This window comes from Colletes latitarsis, chromosome 8 (assembly GCF_051014445.1).
Source record: "Colletes latitarsis isolate SP2378_abdomen chromosome 8, iyColLati1, whole genome shotgun sequence".
Classification (NCBI taxonomy): Eukaryota; Metazoa; Arthropoda; class Insecta; order Hymenoptera; family Colletidae; genus Colletes; species Colletes latitarsis.
In genome coordinates, this window is record NC_135141.1 from 32352677 (window position 1) to 32380290 (window position 27614).

Below are 27614 nucleotides of genomic sequence, written 5' to 3' on the forward strand. Positions count from 1 at the left end.
AAGTTAAATAGATTGCATTCGTCTATATGTATGTATTACGTGGGCGTAAGGTTTTCCTGGAAAAATAAGCAACACCTGATTTTACATTTACACACCATAGTTTGTATTTGATACACAGCTTCAAATGTTTATAGAATATTGAATAATCTATGTACCGTTTCCATTCTAGTCTCGCACAATTATCATTAAGTATTATAGCAAGTTTAATTCTTTAAAGTACCTTGTGTTCCCAATAACGGAGTCAGTTGTGAATAACAATGAGGAAAAATGTGATACGATAATTAATATTGAACAACAACATGTTTTGTCAATAGAATTGTTGTTGCGAACAAAGTATATTCGAAAAAAAATATAACTTCCGATGTCTATACAAATGTCTTACGTTCGGTAATTACATGCATATACATATACCAGATAATAAATCCGAGATATCTAAATTAAAAAATTCCTCCAATTGGATCGACGCAATTGGCACAATTGAGATAATAACGCGGATATCAAGTTTCTTGATACATACACAAGGTATACATGAATTCGTTATTATAATTGAAATGAAAATTTTCTCTCTTATGCTGTAATGTTCATTAATGGATAGCACGCTTTGTTTTCATACTTCACTGATACCTTTCGTAATTAACATTACCGAAATGATTCGATAATTATCACACGGAAAAAAATCAAAGATACATAGGGAAGTTTAGATACAATATAATAAGATTAAAGTTAGTTTAAATTCAAGATTTCTTAAGGAATTTAATAATAAAAGAATGAATATGTTTATCTATATCCGTCCAAAATGCATCAAAGTCGGACTTTCAGTTTATGAAATTGTAATCGAAAGTGTAACATTGATCAAATTCGAGCTGTTAGTTTTTAAATCCTGTCCCCTTTCTCGTTTTACACTTTCGTCCGAAAGGAAATTTAACCTTCCATTTGTTGAAGTTTATCTTCAAGACTATCTTGACTGTCATTAGTATCGTTCAAATTTATCGTATGACTTTCATGGTCAAGTTCAATCACAGAGTCCCCTAACTGATTCTTTTGAACTTCCAAGACATTATCCGAGGGTTCAAAAATATCTGTAGCTTCGGAAAGATCTTGTTCGTCTAAAGACAAATTCGAGTTTTGTTCGGGTTGTCGTACGCCTGGATCATCCTCAGATTTGGGTTCTGTTTTAATGTCGCCTCCATCCAAATTCTCTACATCCATTGGTGTAGCGTCATCTAGTTTCATAGACGTATCTTTCTGGGGCCCAGATACATCAAGTTCTGGTTTCACTGAATCATGGATGGCGTCATCATTATTATCATCCGCGTTAGAAGGACCAGCTTTTGGTTTATCGATATAATTTTTCTGAGAAGATTCTCCGAAAGAAGATATTTGAGTGAGATTACTTAGAACCGTTTCTTGCATTTTCACCACAGAATCAGCAGAGTCCAATATACTACATAATTCTCGGCTCATCTCTTCCACTTCCGATGCTTCGTCCGTTTTCACAACAATAATTTTCTTATTTCCATAAACTTTCGAGCTGGTTATCAATGGTTTACCTTCTCTTCTAACAGGCGTGGATGTTGCCTTTGGCAGTACTACAGGTTCTTTCTGCGTATTTTCATCTAGTTTCATCTCAGTTTCAATTGTATCTTTATCCGATTCAAATTGATTACTTTCCCTTATTATTGTCGCAGGGATTGTCACTGTTGGTATTGTCGACGAAGATGTTGTTGCCGAAGGTGTTGTTGCCGCAGGCGTTGTTGCCGAAGGTGTTGTTGGCGAAGGTGTTGGTGCCACAGGTATTATTGCAGCAGATGTTGTTGCGGTAGATGTTGTTGCAGCAGCTGTCAATGATGCAGTTGTAGCTGTAGATGTGGTTACAGGAGTTATCGTCGTTATATCATTGTCATTATATTCTTGTTCTTCATCGTACATGCTCTGCTTTTTCTTCACAAACACTCTCTTTAGAGGCAACTGCTGTTCATCCTCGGACTCGTCGTGACGTTCTGGTGACAATTCTTCCATAGGTTCATACTCCTGCTGTTTACGTGCTTCTAATTCTTCAATTTTCAAGCGTTGTTGTTCCACTCTCTTTTCTAGTTGTTCTAATTTTTCCTTAGTTTCCTGATCTCCTCCCGTAGGGGCGGGTTTCTCAACGGTTGTTGTCATTTTTGTTGTCGACGGCGATGGAGTTACAACAGGTTGAGATGTCTTTAATTCGAACTTTGGAGATTCATTTAATACCGAATCATTATTCTTTATGGTTGCTACTGGTCGTTGCGTTGTCGATGATTGCAACACGGCTTGAATCAGGCTCGAATGCTTATCAAGAGGCTTCTTTACAACAACTCTCTTTACTACATTACCAGTTGGTAATTTTGCCAGTTCTGCTGGATCTATTATCGTACCATCGGGATTCATAATAACCTCTCTTGTAGTATCACCTTGTCGAATGATTCTACGGACAATTACCCGTTTTGTAACTTTGTGACCTGTACTAGCCACCTGAGGAGTGGTACTTGTTGCATCTCCTTCCTTTGTTACAGATGTACCTGTTGGAGTTTCGGTACTTCCGCTAGGCTTCCTCATAACAATTCTTTTTATTACTTTGACAGTACTAACAGCTTTTGGAGTACCAGTGGTCGGTGTAGATACCTCAGGTTTATCATCTTTTATGGGTGTTTGATTCTGTGAATTATTCTTTGTAGATGTAGGCGATTCTTTACTCTGTTCTTGAGCAACATTTTGATGCTTCAAAGGAATCTTGTGTTCTTTAAACACAGACGCAACAATTTTTTGAACTTGTGCTTCTGTTTCATCCACACGGGAAGACTTTGCCGATTCTTCAGGCGGCTTAGATTGTACAGTTTTTGTACTCGCTTGAGGTTGATTACTATTTGGACTTTGTTTCGCTTTCGTGTCCTGCACTTCTCGACGTTGTATAGGCATCAATGTTTTAATTGTCTTTTTGATCATATTACCATCTTTATGTCTTACAAATACCACTTGTTCCTTTTGATTTTCATCCTTTTCAGTTCTTTCCGTTTCATCGTCGCTTTCAGTTGGTTTATTTGGTTTCGGAAGTTTCTTCACAATATATGCTGGTGGTTCATAATCGTCATCTCCATCCGAATATTGTTCCTCTTCTTCATCCTCATCGGAATCTAATTCAAGTTTAGTTTTATTGTCTGGCTGCAATCCATCTGGTCCCATTTTTTCACCTGCTTCAATATGTTGTTTTATATGAGTTACATAATCTGCCCTATTACGACAAGACTCCTGGCAGACATCGCAAGTTAATCCCATACCTGTGCGTTTTGTGTGCGTTAATTGATGTACTTCCAAGCTCTCTTTACGTTTGAATGCTTTACCGCAATCTTCGCAAACATGACGTTTTTCTACGGAATGCGTGCGCATGTGTCTAGTTAGATGGTGAGACAGCAGGAACGAACGAGGGCATAGTTTGCATAGATATGGTCTATGTCCAGCATGAGTCGTTAAATGACTGGCCAACTTTGTACTCGTACGGAATGCTTCCTTGCAGTATTCGCAAACAAACGTTTTATCTTCGTTGTGTAGGACTTCGTGACGTTCTAAACCTTGTTTGTATGTAAAACGTTTGTTACAGATGTTGCACTGGAACGGTTTTTCTTTTTTGTGCACAGAATCTTCGTGCTTTTCTAATTCTTCGGTTGTAAAGAATTCACGATCACAATGTTGACAACCATATCTTAGTTCGTCTCTATGAACCTTTTCATGACGTTGCAATAAATTTGCTCTTGAAAATTGTTTGTTACAAATTGGGCAAGAAAACGGTTTCTCTTCCGAATGCGTAGTCATGTGTTTTGCAAGATCATATTTAGAAAAGAACATACGGTCACATTCTGTACACTTGTAGTTACGATCTCTATGAGCTCTTTGAACATGAAGAGCAAGAGCTTGACGCAAAGGAAATGTACGATCACACTGATCGCATGCATGTACTCTAATCTCACCTGGTTCTAATTTTCGTTCTTCTTTAATACGCTTTGTATCTTGATCTCCTTCGCTACCACCATCGTGCTCTTCTTCATAAAAATCATGCGTTTCATCTTGCTTTTCCGTCTGTCTATCCCTTTCTCTTTCCCTGTCCCTGTCACGATCCTTATCCCTTTCTCGTTCCCTATCCCTGTCCCTATCCCTATCTCTTTCTCTTTCCCTTTCCCTCTCCCTCTCCCTTTCCCTCTCCCTCTCTCTCTCCCTTTCTCTTTCTCTTTCTCTTTCCCTTTCTCGGTCCCTATCCCTGTCCCTGTCCCTGTCCCTGTCTCGTTCTCGCGTTTCTCGTCTTTCTCTATCACCATTGTCAACACGAGGTTTCTTTACACCTTCATTTTGAGATCTCTGTTCCAAAGGACGTTTATTATTTGTCTCTGGAGGATCATTAGGAATCGGTGGAAACGGTCTTGGTAAAACACCAGACAGCGGATAAGCTCTCAGTGCTTCGTCTGCCTTCTTGCACTGCAGTTTAAATTTATAAGAACGATCCAAATTCCAACGACACATAGTGCATATCATTTGTGGCATTCCATCAGCCGCGTACACCTTAAAAAGTAATACGTTATGACATGTTAATTAAAACCTTTTTAAGATATGTAAGCTTATACGAACAAAAATGAGAAGAGATTGTAACGTTAAAAGCATAACAAGTACTACACAAAAGTTTTTACAAGTTTATTTTAAAAAAGTATAGCCTTGATTTATAAAAGCACAACATATAACAATATATAATATTTGTATATAACACAATTATGTATAACATTCGGGTAGAACGTGTACGTTGATCGTTTTCCCGCCAAAGTGAATTACTTAAATCTATCATAAGAAAATGGTGTTTTGTGAAACAAGTCGATAAATATATTTTTCGAAACATTTTACATCGTAGATAGAAACATCGATAGTAGGGAATATCCTAATGATTTAAAAACAAGACAAATCAGACATCATATTTTACCATCACAGCATTGAAATGAAATTATTGATGGCATAATTTCACTACGTAAATCATAATTAAATAATAGTGTCTGTTGAAATTTCGTTCATGCTTGATCATGATCGAACGAATCGTCTAACGTATCATAAATCATTTATTTACCAAACTCGAATGAAATTTCATGATCGATTTCAACGAAAAGTCGTTGACTATATACGACTCAACCGGTAAACGTGACATCTGTGTTATCGAAACCGTTCGCTGTTTATTAGCGTAATATGCATTTTGTTCGATAAAGAGCATCGATTGGAAGAAACGATTCGACGAAAACCGACGATATCGTCAACGTACGAAAGAAACGGGTGCATGGAATCAGTACTAACGCATAACGGCATGCCTGTCCCAAGAATATGGTATAAAAGATAGGGAGAGAATAGGTCGGTGGCGGTCGATGCCGTCTTTAAAGAAAATAATTACCTCGATGGCGACGCACGACATGATCTGCAGGGTAAGCGGTACTTGAAACGGCTTACTATGATCCCTTTCATAAATGAAGTTCAGTGGTTCAGATTCTGTCAAGCAAAACCGACAGACTCTCCTCGAACGGAGCGGCGCCGGCCTGTTCTCCATGTTTTCCTGCCTATCGTTCGTGCAGGCACCCACGAAGGCACGCACTCACGCGTCTCTCGCGTCGTTCTTACCTCGAGCCCTTTCGTGCGTCGTCTATCTGTACACGTTTTAACACACTGCGAACGTAATCGCGTTACGAACGGATCGCTCATTAATCAGAATTTTAATAAACGACGCCGAGCGTCGGTAAGCGTCGCGTCGCGAACAACGAACGAGCGGGACGAAGTATACACCGCTATGGCGCTATTATGGCGGTCCGAAACTCGTTTCCTCTGCGTGGCGTCTTTCGACTTTCGAGGCTCGTCTGGCTGCGGCCTTTCGACACTGGCGCCCCCATCATCCTCTTCCTTCCGCCGCCATCGATGTGCTCCGTAGATAATGCAGAATATTCCTTCCGTCACAATAATCACACTGTCGGTACATTAAACTTTCCCTTCTATACAATAGCACCGACGAGGTATACGAGTAGGCATATCATCGAAACTGAGTAGGATTTCGGGGGTATGTCTGTTGACCAAAAATGCTTGCAATTGACCCCCGCAACCGAAAATAATTTTTCGTGTCTTTTCACGTCATAATAAATGCTGAAAGCGATATGCACTTTCGTTCGAGAGGATGCCACCTTCCGATAGGTTGAACTCGAACTTGCGGAGGTCCACGTACCTCGAGGAACTAGAAAGATTGCCCCTAAGTGACGTTCGCGATGCAAGAGAAATCTGTCTTTTTGCCCGTAAAACGCGATGACGCGATGGTAATGGTATTAATCATTGATTCGTGCGATACGAAATCTTAACAAATATTAAAATAATTTTTTACAAGAATACCAATCGCTGCATGTAAACTCAATACAGAGTACGTGCTCGACGATGGTGTGAATTAAACAATTATAAATAAAACTTAGCATTGTTTAACATTTCCACGCAATAGTTTAAACAATTCTTAACAATATGTGGTATATGAATAATGAAAGGGCCCATCAATATGCGTAAATAATAATTTTTCGCGAAATAATTTGTCCATCGGACGCGTAAAGATGGCTGACGCACGCTGTGCTCTCCCCACTCCTCCGTCACTCATTAAAGGCTCATGTGGAGACTTACACGTCTCATTGTCGCGGGGGGGTCCAAGGGTGACGGATCTCCTGGCTCGGTGGGTATCCCGGGATCATCCTAGGCTGACCAGGAGGGACCAGGGGGACCAGGGCTGACCAGGGCTGACCAGGGCTGACCAGGGCTGACCAGGACTGACCACTACTGACCAGTGCTGACCAGCTGACCAGTGGTGAGAATACGATGACCGATACTGATCAGTTGTTGACCAGTGGTGAGTCTTGTTTAAATATCCCCTCTCTCTCTTATTTTTCTGATTTGAAGCTTGCTCGTTTATTTTTGACTACCGTTTGATGAAAAATTGGGTTTGTTGAATTTATCGGTTTTCGTTTCGTTCCTATGAATATTTCCACCATTTCAACATACAATGAGATATTCTATTAACTGGTTCTTCTATTATTTCGGCAATTGTTGCGTTACGTTGACCATATAGGACTCTGAAAGAAAATGATTCTCTATGGGGTATTTCCTTCGATCGTTTACTGTTTCTGTTTCCAATTCTTTCCTGAACTGGTATCTGTCTTTGTCGATTAATCTGAATTTTTATCTCGATTTTGTTTGCGAAATTACTTTGTCGATTTCATTACTTGTGGTATTAGTTGAAACTGACTTGGCAAGATATTCCTAATTTCGTCGAATATTTTTACTGGTCAGCTAAGTTCACAAGCATCGTCTATCAATTAATCCGACTTTTTATTTTGTCTTTATTTGTGAAATTGTTCTGTCGATTTCATTACTTGTGGTATTAGTTGAAACTGACTTGGCAAGATATTCCTAATTTCGTCGAATATTTTTACTGGTCAGCTAAGTTCACAAGCATCGTCTATCAATTAATCCGAATTTTTATTTCGTTTTTATTTGTGAAATTGTTCTGTCGTTTGGACTGAGCGTATTTAATATATTCTGACTGACATTGTTTAATTTATTAATATTTTCACTTCCTTATCAGGTGTTAATTTTGTACATTTCTTTAGGTAGGTCTACCCATCGAGCAACATTTATTCTGTGTAGGAATATTTCAGAATTTCTTAGCTTGTTCGATACATCAGCTGAACAAATTATTTCTCCATTTGTCGAGTTACAGATGGATTGATGATTAGGGTTTATTAAATTTCCCTTAATATGATACTAACACAAGTAGCAGTTTTTGTTTCAGGTCAGATCTATTGTAGATCAATTCCAAGGACATCGAGGGAGGACGCTACAACCGCCGAGGGATTCAACCATCAAGGGATTCAATCATCGAGGGATTCAACCACAGAGGGATTCAACTACCAAGGGATTCAACTACCAAGGGATTCAACCACAGAGGGATTCAACTACCAAGGGATTCAATCATCGAGGGATTCATCCGCCGAGGGACCTTAATTCCAAGTACATTAGTCTTAAGCTTCGTCGCGAATATTAAAATTAACGTCGAAGATTTCTCTATTGTCCGTGTTGCCGCGCCCTACCAAGTAATTATTGACCAAGTAGCTTCACTTTCTCTCGTTCTCTCGTTTCCCGCTTCGATCACCACTGCTTTAATGTAGAAAGCAAGTGATCGGCCGTGTAGTTGGTCCAAAGGATATAATCGCCTTCCCTTGGTAGCTCGAGATATCAAGGGCAGTAGATTCGATCCTAAGATCCGCTGCATGGTTTAGCATCGCGTCGCGTCGCGTATCCCACGATTTAGCTTCATCCCTTCTTAAAAGAGATAATTGCTTGGTACCACTAATTTAGAAAATAGGAGTCTCGTTTTCTCCTATCTTCTCAATTTTAGTTCCGAATCTGCTAGCTCAAATTTCGACGTTAATTTTAAGTCTCTAGTGTATCCGCGTATGTGCCACGCAATTGTTTACCACCTAGCTTCTCGTTCATTCGTTTCCTCGTTTCTCGCTTCGATCACCACTGTTTCGTAGAACGAAACATGTGATCGGCCGTCCAGTTTGTCCGAAAGATCTAGTCGCCTGCCAATGACAGATCGATTTCTAGAAATAGAAATCAATCTACCAAGGGTAGTGTTGATTCGATCCGAAGATCTGCTGCACGGTTCAGCATCGCGTCGCGTCGCGTCTCCCAGAATTTAGCTTCACCCCTCTTTTTAAACAAAACAATTGCTTGGTACAATTAAACTAGACTTAAGCATCGACGACCATTGTACGCGTCTTCGTATATCAAGTAATTATTTAACAAGTAGCTTCACTCGACTCGTTCTCTCGTTTCTCGCTTCGATCACCGCTCTTCCATTGAATGGAACATGTGATCGGCCGTTCAGTTGGTCCGAAAGGTCTAATCGCCTTCTCTTGGTAGCTCGATTGAAGGAAAATGTTTCTTCGCTGGAAGGTGTGGAGTTTCCGTATCCTGCGGAAACGCACACCTTCCAGCGGGAGTCGTTCCTGTCTCAGGTACTCTCTCTTTGTCAGACAGCCTAAGTCGGGTCCTTCGGGCTCCCGGCGGGTTGCGTTGGAGAAATGGAGACCTCGATTCAGGGATGCAGCATTCATTTTTCTATAGAGATCGAGTTAGCAAGTGCAGTAGGTTCGGTCCTCGGATCCGCTGTACGGTTCAGCATCGCGTCGCGTCGCGTCTCTCACAACTTAGCTTCACTCCTCTTTGAACCAAATAATTACTTGGTATAATTAAACTAGACTTAAGCGTCGGCGACCATTGTACGCGTCTTCGTATGTCAAGTAATTGTTTAACAAGTAGCTTCACTCGATTTGTTCTCTCGTTTCTCGCTTCGATCACCGCTCTTCCATTGAATGGAACATGTGATCGGCCGTCCAGTTGGTCCGAAAGGTCTAACCGGCTTCTCTTGGTAGCTCGATTGAAGGAAAATGTTTCTTCGCTGGAAGGTGTGGAGTTTCCGTATTCTGCGGAAACGCACACCTTCCAGCGGGAGTCGTTCCTGTCTCAGGTACTCTCTCTTTGTCAGACAACCCAAGTCGGGTCCTTCGGGCTCCCGGCGGGTTGCGTTGGAGAAATGGAGACCTCGATTCAGGGATGCAGCATTCATTTTTCTATAGAGATCGAGTTAGCAAGTGCAGTAGGTTCGGTCCTCGGATCCGTTGTACGGTTCAGCATCGCGTCGCGTCGCGTCTCTCACAACTTAGCTTCACTCCTCTTTAAACTAAATAATTACTTGGCACAACTAAACTAGAAGATCGGAGGGACTTGGGTTCCTTCTATCTTCTTAGTTTAGTCATTCAGATTGTAAAATTGCGAAAGGGAGATCGATGGAACTTGGATTCCATCTATCTCCCTTTGGGTCTCCACTCGCAGCAACCTCCACGTGGTGAGACCTGGGTAATATTATTTAACGTTTAATTAATAATCGTATCGCTCTTAGTTGGGTAATGCAATTATTAATTAAAAACTGAATAATATTAGCAAATTGGCTGCGATCCGCTTTGCATAAGTCATCATAAATATAGAGTTTCTTCGCTAGATTAGTTTTGATTCTCATTGATTCATCAAAGATTCTAGAGTATTGTCACAGACGAGGTATGCGAGTAGATCTTTCATTCAATGTATTTTTTCGGCCCATTTTTATGGGGTCTCGAAACCCCATTATCATTTTTGTGTCATTCGCAACGTTACCCTCAGATTTAAAAATAAATTTTAATCCTTTCCATAGTCAACCCACGTGTATTTACGCACAGACTACAGCTGTCTACCCATCAATGCTAATGCAGTGAATAGTTTTTCAACTGACCGCTATCCATGAGAAGAGGCCGCTAAAATCAGCTCCGAATTTTCAGGTCGGTATGGCAGTCAGATTCGGCCGCGAAAGTCCATAAGGTGAAAAGTCGACTCATATACCTCGTCTGTGACAATAGTTCTCCGATCAAACGAGTACGTTTAGAATTGTTTTTTAAAGTTTCACCAAATATATTCCTCGAATACTGACTTTAAGTAATAGTTTTCACGATTTACCAATTTTTATTTTTGTTATCCGCGTATTATTAGTAAGCAATCGAATGCGATCGAAGCAGCGTGACGTTCGATCCCTCGAAAATGCGTGCAACGATATCTCGAATTTTATTATCGAACGCACAAATTTTGGTTATTCGGTATTTTTTCTAGAGGAAAAGTATAAATTTCGTTTTTAATTCACGTTCGACGGCGCGTGAGATGAGTTGCATTTCCGGTTGGAAATTATTTAGATACTTTGGCGAGCGAAGGCGAAGGCATACTACCAGTAATCTGGAATCTCTGCGTCGGGATATCGAAACGGACGTTCACTTACGACCAGCGGAGGATTTATTACGAAGTTTGCGAACCGATGCGAACCACGGTTTATCCACGACCGTTGCACGCGATCTTTTAAACAAAAGCGGCTTGAACGCGCTTACGCCTCCTAGAAAGACTTCTGGCGTATTGAAATTTTTGCGTCGATGCTTTGGAGGATTCTCTCTGTTAATTTGGGTATATTATAGAAACTTTTAACTACGAGTTCAATGTAGCCATATTTTTACTCGAAAGTTTAATTCCCCTTTAAATTTCAAATTCGTTATAGAGTTGCGAACAAAATTATATGGACAGCTAGGGAAAATAGGTACGAATTAAATTTAATCAAAGTACTAGAACTATTATGCACTTGAGTTTTATACATTATACATATATTTTTATGGTACATGGATTATTTAATTTAATTTACATTTACATTTCTGTCGAAATAACGTGTATATTATACTTGTATGTATGTATAAAACTAAAGTGCATAATAGTTATACTACTTTGATTAAATTTCATTTATATTTATTTTCTTTACCTGTCCATAAATTAACTTTGTCCGTAACAGTATTAGTATCTTCCTATAATAAATTCTTTTTATAATCGACGTTTCAACTATACTCGTTACTCCTAATCGCATAAATACGAATAAAAATAGCATTATAAATTATATTGTATCGTAGGTGTACATAATTAATGTTTGTAGGTGGGCGCTTTGCTGTGTTTCTGCAACTATGTTTTGGAGTACGAGACCTACGGGGAAGCCTCCAACGAGCACCTGGGGCTGGGTATCGTACTGGTAGCCCTGATTTTGGTCACGGGGATGTTCAGTCATTACCAGGAATCGAAAAGTTCGCGGATCATGGAATCGTTTCAGCAGATGCTGCCGCAAAAGGCGAAGGTTCTGAGAGACGGCGCGAAGAAGGAGCTCTGCGTCGCCGAATTAGTCGTCGGGGACATTGTCCTTTTGGAAACCGGTGACCGCGTACCCGCTGACATTAGGATCTTGGAATGTCAAGGTAAATTCGTATCGTTGTAGTTGCAGCCGTAACTTTCTTATTTCTCGAGAAAAAAGGTCCTCGCCTTTCTCTTCGTTGACGCTCGAGATATCGCATTGATTGTGTTCCTTATAAATACAATTTCACAGAATCGTGTAGCTGCTCGTGCAGCAAGCTGTTTAAACCATACCGCGAATGGTAAACTCTGCTCGTTCTATGGAAATTATTTTTATTTTCTAGACAATTCTTAATTTTATATTTGGGATCTCTATATCGCGATCGCTTAATTTTTTTACGCTTATGCGTTGGAATTTAGGTCTCAAGGTCGACAATGCCTCGATTACTGGCGAATCCATACCGCTTTTGAGAACTGCCAACGTTCCTCTAACAGACTCCGTCATCGAAGCTAAAAACTTGGTTTTCTTTTCGACCGATATAGTTGAAGGTAATGGCGCGATCAAAACTATATTACGCTATGTGTTTTTATATTATTTTATCAATAATTTAATAACTGACTATTTTTAATTTTGCGTTTTCCTCTATTCTTCCAGTTTGGGCATTATGAAGCTATATTAAAATAGTCTCTTATATATTTATAAACGTGTATAAAAATTGAAGAATTGTCCAGAGAAACGAAAGAGTTCGTACATCGAATGTTTCTTTTTCTCTCCATACATCGAATGTTTTTTATTTTTATCGGAGCATCTAATAAGATAATAATATTTTACACACGTTAAAAGGTTAAAATCACGAAGTAAAATAAACGATTTCACGATGATTTTAATCGATATGAGGCGCAGTATTGATCGTACGATATTGTGTAATGTGTTTAATTAAATTGCGTAACGAATTTCTGCACGTTCGTTTCTCAAGTATTTCCTACGGTTTCCCAAGCTTTTCCTGTGATATTTCTTAAACTTTCGTCAACGTACAACAGGCACCGGAAAAGGAGTCGTAGTTGCTTGCGGCGACCACACCGTGATGGGACGAGTTGCAAAACTAACGTCTAAATTGAAGCCAAGACCGACGCCGCTTTCACGCGAGATTCATCGTTTCATGAAATTGATATCGTCCTGGGCGATATTTCTCGGTCTCCTTTTTTTCACGTTGTCGATCGCAATGGGCTACAATTGGATAGATTCCATAGTATTTCTGATCGGGATTATAGTAGCGAACGTGCCGGAAGGACTGATAGCCACCATGACAGTCAGCCTGACTTTAACGGCCAAGAGAATGGCGAATAAAAATTGCCTGGTGAAGCATCTAGAAGCTATAGAGACGTTAGGATGCTCGGCTGTTATTTGCAGCGACAAAACGGGAACGCTCACGCAAAATAAAATGACGGTAAGCGTGACTCGCGATTGAAGGGGGTGGGGGTGGCATTCTTCTTCTGAGGGATTGGTACTTTCGAATGATTTTCTAATCGAACGTTTAATTTTTAACTCTTTACGATTGAAAGATTTTCTTTTAATATTTTCTTTTGACTGGTTTACGTGTAATTTGGTTATTTTCGATTATATTCTGAGACTTGTGGGCGTGCAACGCATATTTTGGAAATCATAGAGGCTCGCAAGTTGCGTGGACCATCCTGTACGTTTGTTTTTTAAACGTGAAATAATTTCAATGTAATACAGAAATAGATCTCGTTTGAAATATCTCAGGTTCGACACATGTGGTACAACGGTAAATTGCGAGAAGTAATGGCCTCCGACACGTGGAAAAAATACGTAAAAGACCCTGGATTCAATAATTTAGCCAGAGTGGCTAGCCTGTGCAATCGCGCCGAGTGGGCTCCCCTGACCGAAAACGTGCCACTGCCGCCATTGCAGAAACGAAAAATTTTGGGCGACGCTTCCGACGCGGCTTTGTTAAAGTGCATGGAAGTTCTGGTGAAGGGAGGCGTAGACTCTTACAGGAAAATTTGCGCAAAGGTACATCGGACTCGCGGTCGCGTGCATCACGATACGGAAAATTCGATGTTTGTTCTGAAACGCAGGTGTTCGAAATACCATTCAATTCGACGGATAAGTTCCAGGCGAGCGTTCACGTGTGCCGCAAGAAGCATTTCGTTTTTTTCAAGGGTGCGCCGGAAAGCGTTTTGGAGCGATGTTCAACCGTCGCGTTCGGGAACGAGACGATGGAGCTCAATGACGAAATCAAGAACGCTTACACGGAATCTTGTTATATTCTTGCGAACAATGGCGAACGTGTGCTAGGTTTCGCTGATTTCGATCTCCCGGTCTCCGCTTTCCCGCCGGGTTTCGACTTTAAAGACGACCCTCCGAACTTCCCGCTTCAGAATTTGAGACTGGTAATTCGATTTACACGAAATACAATCGTTCTCTAGGAGAATTACGATCATTTCCAGTTCACAATTTTCACTATATATTTCAAACATTGAAATATATATTATTATTCATTTAATCCTTGTTTAATTGGCTTAGGATGATTATCAGTTTACATTTTTCTGTATACTGAGCTATAATTGCTCATGCTTTCTTAACCCTTTTCATTATTTACGATGCAATCTAATAATCTAAAATAGAGATATAGTCCCTAAAAAATTCTCGTAATGTCGAACGATATTTAGCAAGAGTCTTTCATTATTGAAATTTAAAAAAGCACACGTCATAAATCATTTTATCACGCGTTGTATGTACGCGCGACCGACAGCCGTGGACTATTTCATCGAGAAAATATGATTATCCTTGTACGATCGCATTAATTTTGCTACGTCTATACGTTGTGGATTTCCATGAAGCGTATCGATACTCTACATTGTTAGGTCGGGCTGATCTCGATGATGGATCCTCCGAGGCCAACGGTGCCAGACGCGGTGTACAAGTGTCGTTGCGCTGGAATCAAGGTGATCATGGTGACTGGTGATCACCCTGACACGGCAAGAGCGATCGCAAAATACGTCGGCATCATCACCGAGGATCTTTTGCACAACGATAACAATGGAACGAAACGTTCGATTGTGGTGACGGGCATGGAGTTGCGTGATCTTCGGCAGCCAGAGCTCGACGGTATCATAAGAAGCTATCCTGAGATTGTTTTCGCAAGAACGTCGCCTGTACAGAAGCTTCAGATCGTCGAGAGCTGTCAACGATCGCATTTGATCACCGCTGTCACCGGCGACGGTGTCAACGACTCGCCAGCGTTGAAGAAGGCCGATATTGGTATCGCGATGGGCATTGCAGGTAGTTTTTTAAACTAAATGTTATCGTTACACTGTGGAAAATTCATATTTTTATTAGTAGAATTAATGAATTTAGAGCTTTGTTGTTCTCTCAACTCCTAAATATATTAATTCGTACCATGCTTTAAGTATTTCTAAGTATTTCTAGCGTACTAAGTATTTGAAGCGTTAATGCTGCAAATATTTTCAACTCACAGTCAGTAACAAAAGACAAATAATTAAACTTACAAGATGAATTCCACTTAATGCGATAATCATATACAAAGTATTTGAAAAACTAGGTATGCATAGAATGTTTTGTATTATTCTACTCGAGTAATATTTGTTACATTAACGCCTACAACTAATATTTAGTTCATTTTCTCTTATTAGCTGCCACAGCTTTCATTCTTCTTGACATACTTTCTATCTAATTATTATATTTAGGAATAATACTGTTCTTTTTATTTTCACTCGGTTTCACTTTTTCTTTCTATTCTAAAGCAATTATTAAACCGAGGAAATTCTAATTTGTTCCATTTACCGCAGAGGTACAATGATCGTCCAATCACAATTCGTAAATTCCTTTAATACTTTCAATTACTATAAACGAAAACAAAGTGTTATATTTATGTGAATGCTTAATGTGTATTGTGTATTTTCTTTTCTAGGATCGGATGTGACGAGAGAAGTCGCAGACCTGATTCTATTGAACGATGATTTTGCCTCGATAATTACTGGTATCGAGGAAGGTCGAAGACTATTCGACAACTTGAAATCAAGCATAGCGTACATTTTAGCTAGCAATGTTCCAGAGATAACGCCTTTCTTGGCATTCATCGTTCTTGGGATTCCTTTGCCAGTAGGCGTGATTTGTATATTGTGCATAGATCTAGGCACAGATATGTGGCCTGCAGTTTCACTTGCTTACGAGAAGTCTGAATCGGATATCATGTTCAGGTACCAACATACTCGCGTTTATCAACTCCTTACAATATTAAATAATATTTCACAGGGTCAATTTTAAACTGTCCGTGTTTTTGAAAAGCTGATATACCCCCGAAATCCTACGCATTTTCGAGATAAAAATTTAGGAAGGTGCCTAAATTTTTCGGCGAATAAAGAAAATTTCAAATTATTTTCGGTTGCGGGGGTCAATACTGATGTAAATATGTGTGTAATAATAAAACGTAGGATGACGAGTATATAGCGATATACGAGTGCAAAGGGTTAATGCATTTCATATATTAAAATTCCGGTTTCAGAAAGCCTAGAATACCACACGTGGATCATCTCGTGAGTCGTCGATTGATCTTCATGGCTTACGGACAGATCGGTATAATCGAGGCCTGCGCCGGATTCTTCACATATTTCGTAGTAATGGCGGAACACGGTTTTCTGCCCGGCAAACTGCTGGGCCTGCGTTCTTTGTGGGACAGTATTGTCGTGAACGACCTACAAGACAGTTTTGGCCAAGAATGGACGTACGAACAACGCAAGATTCTCGAATATACTTGCCACACCGCTTTCTTCGTTAGCATAGTGATCGTTCAAGCGGCCGACGTCATGATTTGCAAAACACGCAGGAACTCTCTTTTCCACCAGGGCATGAACAATTGGGTCCTCAATTTCGGGATATTGATCGAGATAGCGGTGGCCTGCGTCGTTTGTTACGCGCCTTACATGGACGAAATCCTCAGAACCTATCCGTTAAAGTTCCAATGGTGGCTACCTGGAGTACTTTACGCCATGATCATTCTGATCTACGACGAACTCAGGAAACTTTGGATCAGAAGACATCCTGGTGGATGGTGGGACCGCGAGACTTGTTATTAAATTGACAAGGACTCGAGGAATTAATTTAGTAATAATTGTTAAAAATGTAAAGTGAAGAGATCGATGATCGAGAATACCAGGAATGCAAATGGGGGACGAGGCCTAAATTTTCATCGGTGCAGTTCGCAGATCGAAAAAGTGCTCGAAACGTCGGCCATCTCGATGTACAGTTAGTTAGCTCGATGCATCTTTAACGGAGCACACGAGTATGCAGAAGAGCAATGGTTCTCGTTTGGTTCTACGCGGTCGTCGAGTGTTGTAACCTCGCCGAGGGAGAAGTGGGGGCCGCATATAAGGCTCTGGGACCCTCTCTATGGGGCCCAGTAGTCTCTAGTCATCAATTCCTTCACGTTCGAAGAACCGTGACTCGATTCCGACACGACGAAAAGACCCCGTTTCCCCCCCTAGTTGATCCTGCCCCCTCCGTCAGGATGAAGACGGAGGTGTTTTGTCTACTGATCTGTCTCGGTGAGTAATCATACATTTACCAGATTATCGAACTGGTTAGGATTTTGCAATCGCGTGCACGCCTCTAACTTCTCTTCTTTTTCCCGACCACGCTCTCGTACGCGAACATTAGTGAAAGTAAAATTACTGCTTAGAATGTACGGAACATGTGGAACAAAGGAATTTCGAATGGTAGACGAGCGACGATCGTTGATAAGATGACCTTTGGACAAGGTATTGTTTTACTTCTCTTAATAATGGCACCACGACTCGACTACAGTTTCAATTGTTTATAAGTCTACGATACTCAATATGGAAATTATTTAGATAGAATACACTGTGTATACTGTTTGCATTCTTTATCGATGCATTCTACACAGACAGACGATTTTTGCTTAACCACGACCGAGCTTACGCCATCGTTTGTTATTGAGAAATCAGTTCGCCTTACACTTCTATAGAAAGTTCAATTTCTCCAGGCCACGTGCGGGCTCGCGACTTTAAAAACAGATTTACAAAAGAGTTTATTATAGCTGTTAACGAGATTCGCTTTCCAGCAATGGAAACTATTGGTATCGTTAAACAATTCTTTTCTTTCTCTCCACTGGGCGCCGTTAATTTCTTTTCGGTGCACTAAATTCAAACGTTACGAACTCGTTTTGCTTGTCAGTTTATCGCAATTTAGATAATTACTATGTTAAAATAATAGCCTGGTCCAGAACAGCGGAAGAGTTTAAGTTTTATTTACAAACATGAACAAATGAACTTGAGTTATAATTATAGTTAACTGTTAATTAACACCGGTTTAAAAAATATTGTTTTGAAAAGATATCTTTAATCATATATACAAATTTTTTATAAGCTTTAGGTAGATTTTTTATGCGTACCGTTAGAATCGAGCAAACAAGATGGCGCGGATCTGCGCATACGCGATACCCTGGCGCAAGTGATTCTGATTTCCACGGTGTTTGAAAATTTGAAATCTAGCAATATTATTGTTTTCCATTATACCGTATAATTTGTAATTTAATTAAAAGGACCACGTGTGTGCTATATTTTAGACCAGATTAGACGCTTTAACACAGCCTGACGGTGATCCGTGGCTAGGTAAACCTGCCTATGATCTTGAAAAATAATTCGAAATCTATATAACATAGAGTGCTGGAAAGTTAACAGGTCCGAGCGATTAAACGACATTTAAGTTCGTTCTGGCCGATCAGATACACGGGAGCCCGATCACTTTCTCGCTTTCTTCCGTTCGCGAGGTCGGCGTTTACGTACGACCGGCGTTTTATTCAGGGACGCAAGACGTCGCGTCGCAACGCCTTGAAAATACTCCGACCAGTTGACCCTCTCACGCCGTTCACCGTTTTTATTTCTTGCTCTTTCTACTTTTTTCCTCCCCTCCCTTCTCCATTCGTTTGTCATTCTCGTCTACCAACGCGAACACATCCGCATTGTGTTACCTCGCCTTCCGCTGGGGAAAAGAATATAAAAAATAAATTCAGCTTCCCAACAGAGAGTTCTTTCGGCGACGAAAATAGGCAAAGCAGGATAAAATCAGTCGCAAACAAGGTAGAAATTAACGCGAAGGAAACACCATCGTGCATCAGCATCAACTCGAAATAGTTGGAAAAATAAGTTGACGCTTCGTTCGGATTATACAGAATCGAGTAGACCTTATGGTATCCACTTAAGAGTTTCCTGAAAGCAATAACAGCTTTTTCACGCGAGCAGGCGGAAGAGTTTTCACGGTGGAAGTTGTCTTGTCGCTCGTGTGCTCGGATTTTGCATAAAAGAACCTTTATTGCGTCCGCTAGAGAGACTTTTATTCGATCGGGGAAGCTCCTTCGAGTATATGAATATTAGAAATTTATGGCACATATGTGTAAAAATTATCTCTTCTACTACTGTTTCTTTTGTAAACTCAGACCTAACCCAGAAGAATTCTGAAGAATTAGTTGGACTTTTAGCCTTACTTTACAATTTTATTTTCTCGATAGTTTATTCGATGAATAATAAGAATTAAGCGATTGTTTGTTAGGCGTGACTGCTGCGTTGACGAGGAAGCAAGAGGCAGCGGAGCAGAGTCGTCGAAAGGTGTCATTGCCGACGCAGAAGAAACAGCAGTCTGCCTCGGCAGAGCAAGAAGAATACGAGGACGAGGAGGAACTTTCGGACCAGTGTCCTGAACCCAACGGTTATTTTCCTGCCCCCGAACAGTGTGACAAATACTACGATTGCCGGGATGGCAAATTCACCGAGAAACTGTGCCCTGACGGTCTGGTGTTCAACGATTTCAGTCCCCAGCACGAAAAGTGTGATCTACCGTTCGGAATCGACTGCTCTAAAAGGCCAAAATTACGTGAGTATCGTCTTGAGCTAAGAGAAATTAATTTTCAAAATTAAACGTTGAAAAAAATACACTTAGACGGGACTCTTGAATTTTAAGAAGACTGTAAATATTAATTTATTGACAAATCGTGGATATACTAGTCTAAAAACAATTGTCTAGAAACTAAATTTCGTTTTTGTGGACAATTTGAGAGGTTTGGTATGAAAGTTAATGTGTCAATATCGATTTTTTTCCTGTCGATTACGAATAAATTCGATAATGTTCCGTTGCTATGAATAGAAAATAATTCTTTTTATTAATAATTGGAGCTTGCCGATTAGATAATAGATGTATAAATTTAACGAATGAAAATTATAAATAGCTATCTTTCATTCGGTCTCCGATAGTTTCTGATTTTGACAAATTGCATCAAAGAGATTGTATTAGATATATTAGATTGTATATGCTATAATGTTGGAACGGACACGATTGCAGAGAAACCACAACCATCGCCGCATTGTCCAAGAATGCACGGTTACTTCGGCCACGAGGACCCTCGGATATGCAACACGTTTTACTACTGCGTCGAGGGGAAGTTCAATATGATCACTTGTCCGGACGGTCTGGTCTTCTCGGAGAAGACTGGTATCTGCAATTGGCCCGACGAGGCGCAGAAGAAGGGCTGTGGTTCCAGGGAACTTTTCAATTTCACCTGTCCAAAAGTTGACGACTCTGTCGCTGCCACTCATCCTCGATACCCTGACACCGAGGACTGCCAATATTTCTACGTTTGCGTGAACGGTGAGATACCGAGGAGAAGCGGTTGCAAATTGGGACAGGCCTTCGACGAACGCACAGGAAAGTGCGACTGGGCCAGAAAAATACCCGAATGGTAAATAAAAACAATATTCATCAAAGTGATCGAAATCACACGTTCGTAGTTTCTAATGAAAATAGTAAAAAAATTACTCGACTGGATTTCTGAAAATTCACCGTAGTTTTTTGTAAGAAAACGACTAAACATTTTAAAGATTAACCAAAGTGGTCGAGATTATCTATTCGTAGTTTCTAATAAAAATAGTTTCTTTATAAGAAAATGAATAAACATTTATTTCCATTGCATTATACATTTATTCGGTACAAATAAATGCAGCATAACTGTAGTGCTGGCGTTAAAAATGAAACGTACAGGAAAGAAAATTGCTTTTATTTATATATTTTAATAAAATTTCAGCAAAGACTGGTACAAAGGTCAGCTAACCGACGAGGAACTGGACGCGTTAGAAAATCCACCGCCAAAACCAAAACCTACCGGTGGCCACGGTAGAAGAAAAGGCGCCAAACCCTCGTAGATTTAAGTCTAAATACCCATGTAGATTTTATTATTGATTGACTTATACCATCTGGAGAATAAAATTCTTTTTAACACGATCACCTTTTATTCCGTGAAGAAAGTAATTTATCGAGACTTGAAAGTCTAGTTATATCGTAGATAACCATAAATCGACATTTTTGCAACAGAAATATACGTAAGCCAAGTACATCATACTTTGTTAGCTATCGTGTAAACTATTTCAATTAGAACTAGAGTTTTACTAGATCGTTTTGACCCTCTTATGTAACGCATTGGAATTTCTTCACAGTTTCGTTACGCCATGAAATAAAGTTTTATTCTTTGATCGTCTTCTATCAGATCGATCGACTTTGTGTTCGTAACGTTGGCGCGAGTACTCTACTTTTTCGCGATTGAATAATGGACTGAAATCGCGCGTTGTCACGGGAATTTTCCCGTGCAGCAGTGAAAGCGCCCCAAGTCAGAAAGTTCTTCGCATTTCACGGGAAACGCTTCCGAAATCCACTCGACTGGACGGTGAATTAGCAACGCGATGACTATTCGGGATAATAAATTCATTTTAGAGTCGCTTTCATAATTATTCATTCGAGGCGATTTTATGTAACGAAACGAAAGTCTCTTATCAAAATACGCGTATCTCCCCATTAATTACTTCGAAGCTTTTTCAACGATAACATTAACGGTCAAATGTATACGCAGTAATAACGAAACGAGATTAGTTAACGTTAATTATTTTTTATGTAAACGACGACATTCATAACTCACTTTTATCTTCTTTAATTACTTCAGCAAACTGGACTTTAACGCCACATAATTTACGATGTATGCTCGCTGAATTTTATATTATTATTAAATATAAAATTTCATGGTTCAAAATACAATTAATTATAGAATGTAAATATTTTTCTTATACTTGATTTTTATTAAGATTCAACTTTTAAAGGTCGTTTGCTACTACAATTATTGTTTAGATGTAGATGTAGATTTATACTAGAAGTATAATATTAATATTTTTCAACGAGTATGATTGTAACTGTAAGATAAATCCAAATAAATTAAGATTTAACATTTTTTAACGTAAAGTTTATTATATTAGGACATGATTCTCGGTTCGATAAAAGTTGATATAAATTCTGTGGTGTTAAGTGGAATATTATAGGACAAAGTTCGCGTTGAAAATAAATTCCCGATTAATCTATCGAATAAAAAGAAAATTCTATCGGGCTGTGTAGAAGGCTACCACCGCGAGTCACACAATTACTTTCATTACGAAACGTTTAAAGACCGCGACGATCGTTTATAGAGATCGTGGTAATTTTAATTTTTCCGCGAATAGCGAAGGACATCGAAGTGAGAGTGAACCGCGAACAAGAGGAAGAGGATAAATAACAACGTCCGTAGAGGGAAGAGAGAACGACGAGTAAAAGCTCGTGGTCCTTCTGATTAATCTCGATTCTAGACAGTTATCCATCGATGAAAACGCGGCGAAAGTGGGGAAGAAACATTGGATGTAGTGGGGACCAATGGGGTATACCCTGTGCCGAGATCCCGAAGAGCTGCAGTGTATCGCGACGGGGACAGCATTTCGAAGGGACACCAAAACGCACGAATTACTTTCCAATCGTCTCGTCAGTGAACAGTGATCGCGCGATTTAGTCAGAAAGTACGAAAAAATAAAAAATGATCAAAGCCTCCGTTCTAATACTACTGGTTGTCGCTGCGATTACGCGTAAGTAAAATTTCACTCGTGGAAAAACTAAGAGTCCGAAAATATATTTAAAACGTTCTTTGTAACTTATACATTACGAAAGTAGAAAAGTTTCACGTTTTCGACGATCGACGGAATCAATTTTGTACGAATCAAAAAACTGTCGAGATGTTTTGTAATTTTTTTTCTTGTAACTACGACCATATTCAGCAGAAGTTTTCGATCGAAAGGAAAAATAGTGCATGGTAATCGGCGAGGAGAAAAAGAACGGTTTCACTGAAACAGACGTCGGGTACTTTCTCTTTGGTTCTGGCACGGTCTGCGACGCAGTCTCTAAAATGCTGCAAAGAAATTTCCGGTATCGTAATCGTCGCGTAAAACCGGTAAAATTTCATAACGATTTGAATATCTGAAAACTCGTTGTTCATCCTGCGGATAAAAGTTGTTCGTCCGTTCCGTCTCTGAAGCGGGTATTAATTTCGCGCGGAGAGTGCGTAAGAGACAGCGCGGAGAACACAAACTTTCTAAAGCGTAAATGTCAGATCTACCGCTCCGGGAATGTTGCATAAGTAGCCGCGGCGGTAATCGTCCCTGTACACACGTAGAACCGATAAATTATATAAAGAAACAAAACAATAAGATCGACTTATGGATTCGTGAAACGGGACGAGAGAAGTCGAGAGTGGGTTCGACCACCTCGCGTTTGCTATCGCGCTTCTGGGCTACTTTATATGCCTCTTGAAGCGTGGCATTGATTTCCGGTATATCGAGGCGAACGCTGCCCACGGCGCGGAGAAATTTCTGAAATTTGTTCCACGCTATTTCGTGGCTTCGGGCTCTCGAATTTTCTAAAGCGAAACGAATTGGTAAATTTCATCGGCGAAATTTTTATTTCGCGCTTGATACTTTCTTCTTCGACGCAATTACGGTGTATTCATTTCTACCAGAGAAATTAAAACTCGATAAATATGCAAATAAATGTTTATTTGTTCCCTTATAGAAGACTACGGTAGATTTTCGAAAATTCGGTCGAGCAAATTTTTTACAAGTTTTATTAGAAAGTATAAATCGATCTTTGATCGTTAAAGACCGTAAACGCGATACAGATTTTAAAAATTTACAATGATAAGACACCTTTTGGACTATATAATTGGTTTTTTCTTTTTTTTTTTATATATATATTCCATTATATAATTTATTTAAAATAAGTTATGGTGAAGAGAGTCTTGGAAAAATATGATTTTTTTGGCATTCTAGACGGTGCAATAAATTGCCCGAGCAAAGATGGCCAGTACGAGGACCCGAAACAATGCGACAAATTCTACGAGTGCGCGGACGGCATTGCAACGGAGAAACTTTGTCCAGATGGGCTCGTTTTCGATCCTCTGAATCGTAAAGTCAACAAATGCGATCACGTATTCAACGTGGACTGCGGAGATCGTCTCGAACTACGTGAGTCCGTCATAATTTTCACTTTCCACGGCATTAAGAATCGTGTCGAGCTTCCTGCATTAGCGGGCAGCACACCGATGAGTTTTATTTTATACATTAGTTGGAAATTTATTTATATTCTTCGCTGTATCAGGGAATTTATAAAACCGAGGATGAAGAGTCATGTTCTAATATAGTAAACTTGAAAAATATTAAATTTTGATTTATTTAGAGAAATCTTGGCTTGCTACAATTATTAAAAAAAAAAAAAAAAATTCAGCTAGTCCTACTCATCGAAAAGTATTAATATTATTAATATTATTCTGTGAAACGATTGTATCGAAATAGTTGTAAATAGATATACGCTCCGGAATATAATCGAGATCTCCGGAGTCGGGCACGTTACACGTGTCATTCGCTTTTGCGGTTTGTGTCCTTGACATACAGGATCCAATGACGATAGGTAGCGAAAGTGCTTTTAATTCCCGTTATAACTCTCTGACCTTCCCAGAGCCGCCTCAACCGACGAAAAAGTGTCCGCGACGAAATGGTTTCTTCGCCCATCCGGATCCATCTGTCTGCAACATCTTTTACAATTGCATCGACGGGGAAGCCATAGAAATCACGTGCACTACCGGATTGCATTTCGACGAGTACAGCGGGACCTGCGTTTGGCCCGACAGCGCCGGTCGCGAAGTAAATAATTATCCAACCTTTGATACGTACAATATACACCGTTGTTAGTTTTTTCTATCAGCAACCCGTTTGGTTTAATTGCGATTTAACGATCATCGTTCTATCTAGACGCTTCATGCGTTAGTAGTTTGTAATTGCAACAATTATGTACACCCGAATAATTAATCGGTTTAATAGGTAACTATTAGTTTGCTGATTGATTAATTAGCGGTATCTGGAAACGGCTGCGGGTGCTGTGGACGTACATACTCTGACGTTGATCGTAATGGACAGCCTTTTTATTTTTGCTAACCCGTTCTATTTGTAATTGATTCTCGATTCAGTCCCTGACATATGGTAACTTCTCGGTGAAAGGTTCAATTTTTATCTCTACTCAAGTTTCGTAAGAGCCTATTGTCCGCCATTAGCGAGCGTTGGGATCGAATTTTATCCAATAATGAAAGACAGAGAATTAAAAAACCATCGAAACATCGAAGATCAAAGGGTTTCATTTTTGAAGAATTGCATAAACATCCACAGTCTATTCATAAGCGTAGAATTTGACGAAAATTTTATAATTTCATAATTTTATGATACCAATTGTTTTACTCAGGGCTGCGGTGTGGTCGATAAAAAGTTAAAAGACGGATTCGAGTGTCCAAAGGAAAGTCAGGTCGACACTAGAGGAATGGTAGTCGATCACCCTAAATTTTCTCATCCAGACGATTGTCAGAAATTTTATGTTTGCCTGAATGGCGTAACTCCACGCGAACAAGGTTGCAGCGATGGCACGGTTTACAACGAGGAGCAACAAAGATGCGACGCCCCTGAAAATGTTGCCGGATGGTGCGTACAAATCGAAACAATTCTTTTTAAATAAACGTGCAAGATATTAAAATAATTTCAACGTAACATTTTGCTGGATAAAAATCCTATACATGCATATAATTGCAGTGCATATAGAGGCCGAAATAAGACGAAAATCAAGAATATCAATTTCAAATAAATTAAAAATAATTTTTCTTTCAGCGAGGATTGGTACAAGGACGACGACAAAAAGCCATGAAGGACCTTTGAAATTTATATGTCCCGCATCGGGATCCTGACATCATCGTAAAATCACATCATCCTCGTTTAGTATGTAATCATGTGTGTGTTTAGATACTTGAGTGTTCGTAAATAATAAATTCTATTTTACCTTAATCGTGACGTTTACTGAACTTTCATTTTCATTTGTGGCCTGATGCTTTATATAAATTCGAGTCTTGGTATCGTTAAGAAAGACTTAATCTGGAAAATATTAGTCCTTGTGTAGTTAATAATTTTACTTCTGCGTACAGAAAAAATCTTATTTTTTTTTCAGCAATCAACCAAGCAAAGTAAGCTGGTTAATATTCGGCAGAAAAAATTTTCTTTGGAAGGCCTGTTGAAGTAAAATCAGCAACTCTCAACATGATTAATTAAAATTTTTATTTTTATTTAAATTCTTATTCAATTTGGAATCAATAACGTTGCAAGTGATATTGAAATGGCAAGGGAGCACTAGTTAGAGCTTCACGAGTCGCGGGATAGAAAGTTTTCCGAACTACTAATTTTTTAGGAGGTCGGTACTTCGGTTCTCGAGATACGAACTCCCATCGAGTAGCAGGTTTATCCTATTTCTTGCCCGTGTTTCGACTTAAACGTCGAAGTCGATACATTTGGCAAACATAAAAGACTCTTTTCGTGTTGCTATATGGCTGAAAGAAGTTTAAAAACTACTCACGTAGTTTTCCTTTAATTGCGTAAACAGCAAGTTAGAAACGATAAAGATACTATCGTATAATTTAGTTTGTTCTTAAACGTAAAAACAATTATAAAATTAATCAACTATTACGAGATAAAATTTTAACACGTTATCGATCTTTCTTAATAAAGAAAAAAATTAATTAAATTCTACTTTCTCTAGACTACTTCCTCTACAACAATTTTGTCTTACGATTAGTCCACCTTGCGTTCTAAAAAATTATTTACCTTTCAAAGGAAGGAATCTAAGAACTGAGATCAATTAAATTTTAATGGGCTTAGCTAGCAAATAATGGTCGTATCTCTTTCCATAATTTATATTGAATATTACGTTCTTGCTGACAGTTCGTAAACATTCTTCGAGTATGTTACAGTAAATTTTCTTGCGTTCCCATCTCCCCTCATCCTCCTTCGCGTTGTCGCGAGTCAAATGGCGGCGTAGTTTCAGTTTTTCCGCGGTTCGTAAACTGAGAGATGCTTGTAATAATCGCGAGTAGAACATAGGGATGAGTGTGATCAATCTAAACTTTCGGAACAGTCCCCTGATTAGAGTGTGGTTGTGTAATTGTAGCATTCATTTATACGCAATTCAAACTAAGTTGAAATTTCTTGCGTCCAACGAGGATCGGTTGAATCCTGGTACTGATTGTAAGAGTACCTTAAGGTACCGCGTACAGCGAAAGGGAATCAGAAACTGGCTTTAGTAGGGTAAAGTCTAATAGCAATCAAGTTGCACGCTGGAAATCAAGGCACGCAAAGTTTTGCTAGAGCCATCATTATCAAGAGCGTCGGAATATCAAATTGAGAAAGAAACGCTTATTTTGTAGGGCTCGAAAGTAGAAGGCCTCCTCTAGTAGAACAATTCGAAGAATAAGGAGCCGTTTGATATTCCATCCAGCTCTTTGACGATCTCGGCCGATAAAACGTTAAAAGTTTTGGAGCAT

The 27614-nt window shown here is 39.5% G+C and overlaps 4 protein-coding genes across 5 annotated transcripts; 3 read left to right on the top strand and 1 right to left on the bottom strand.

Moving 5' to 3' along the window:
• Positions 1-95: 95 nt before the first annotated feature.
• Positions 96-5884, bottom strand: LOC143344928 (uncharacterized). Of its 2 annotated transcripts, XM_076771558.1 has the most exons (3): positions 5441-5884; positions 3303-4575; positions 96-3218 (listed from the first exon to the last, which is right to left on the bottom strand). In XM_076771558.1, exons 1-3 carry the CDS (start codon positions 5591-5593, stop codon positions 922-924), a joined length of 3723 nt encoding a protein of 1240 aa, XP_076627673.1. In that variant the 5' UTR covers positions 5594-5884; the 3' UTR covers positions 96-921. The 2 variants fall into 2 exon arrangements, with proteins under 2 accessions (XP_076627673.1, XP_076627671.1); XM_076771556.1 differs by having other exon boundaries at positions 99-4575.
• Positions 5885-10818: 4934 nt separating this feature from the next.
• Positions 10819-16935, top strand: LOC143344983 (sodium/potassium-transporting ATPase subunit alpha). The gene is made up of 9 exons (XM_076771637.1): positions 10819-11112; positions 11627-11939; positions 12235-12363; positions 12856-13262; positions 13580-13849; positions 13915-14229; positions 14704-15121; positions 15771-16059; positions 16365-16935. The coding sequence occupies exons 1-9, from the start codon at positions 10819-10821 to the stop codon at positions 16933-16935; spliced, it is 3006 nt and encodes a 1001-aa protein (XP_076627752.1).
• Positions 16936-17285: 350 nt separating this feature from the next.
• On the top strand, positions 17286-21088 carry Cpap3-b (cuticular protein analogous to peritrophins 3-B). The gene is made up of 4 exons (XM_076770428.1): positions 17286-17403; positions 19427-19747; positions 20213-20609; positions 20952-21088. Exons 1-4 carry the CDS (start codon positions 17367-17369, stop codon positions 21067-21069), a joined length of 873 nt encoding a protein of 290 aa, XP_076626543.1. The 5' UTR covers positions 17286-17366; the 3' UTR covers positions 21070-21088.
• A 1660-nt stretch (positions 21089-22748) lies between these two features.
• LOC143344365 (protein obstructor-E) lies at positions 22749-26037 on the top strand. Its single transcript, XM_076770363.1, has 5 exons — positions 22749-22800; positions 24037-24231; positions 24722-24906; positions 25499-25731; positions 25915-26037. The coding sequence occupies exons 1-5, from the start codon at positions 22752-22754 to the stop codon at positions 25949-25951; spliced, it is 699 nt and encodes a 232-aa protein (XP_076626478.1). The 5' UTR covers positions 22749-22751; the 3' UTR covers positions 25952-26037.
• The last annotated feature ends 1577 nt before the right edge of the window (positions 26038-27614 follow it).

Coding starts and splice junctions, on each gene's coding strand:
- LOC143344928 (XM_076771556.1), bottom strand. CDS start 5,593: ATGGAGAACAGGCCGGCGCCGCTCCGTTCGAGGAGAGTCTGTCGGTTT. Junction 4,576..5,440: donor TGTCGTGCGTCGCCATCGAG/GTAATTATTTTC, acceptor TTACTTTTTAAG/GTGTACGCGGCTGATGGAAT.
- LOC143344983 (XM_076771637.1), top strand. CDS start 10,819: ATGAGTTGCATTTCCGGTTGGAAATTATTTAGATACTTTGGCGAGCGA. Junction 15,122..15,770: donor TATCGCGATGGGCATTGCAG/GTAGTTTTTTAA, acceptor TTTCTTTTCTAG/GATCGGATGTGACGAGAGAA. Junction 16,060..16,364: donor GAATCGGATATCATGTTCAG/GTACCAACATAC, acceptor TTCCGGTTTCAG/AAAGCCTAGAATACCACACG.
- Cpap3-b (XM_076770428.1), top strand. CDS start 17,367: ATGAAGACGGAGGTGTTTTGTCTACTGATCTGTCTCG. Junction 19,748..20,212: donor CTCTAAAAGGCCAAAATTAC/GTGAGTATCGTC, acceptor ACACGATTGCAG/AGAAACCACAACCATCGCCG. Junction 20,610..20,951: donor GCCAGAAAAATACCCGAATG/GTAAATAAAAAC, acceptor ATAAAATTTCAG/CAAAGACTGGTACAAAGGTC.
- LOC143344365 (XM_076770363.1), top strand. CDS start 22,752: ATGATCAAAGCCTCCGTTCTAATACTACTGGTTGTCGCTGCGATTACG. Junction 24,232..24,721: donor CGGAGATCGTCTCGAACTAC/GTGAGTCCGTCA, acceptor TGACCTTCCCAG/AGCCGCCTCAACCGACGAAA. Junction 24,907..25,498: donor CCGACAGCGCCGGTCGCGAA/GTAAATAATTAT, acceptor TGTTTTACTCAG/GGCTGCGGTGTGGTCGATAA.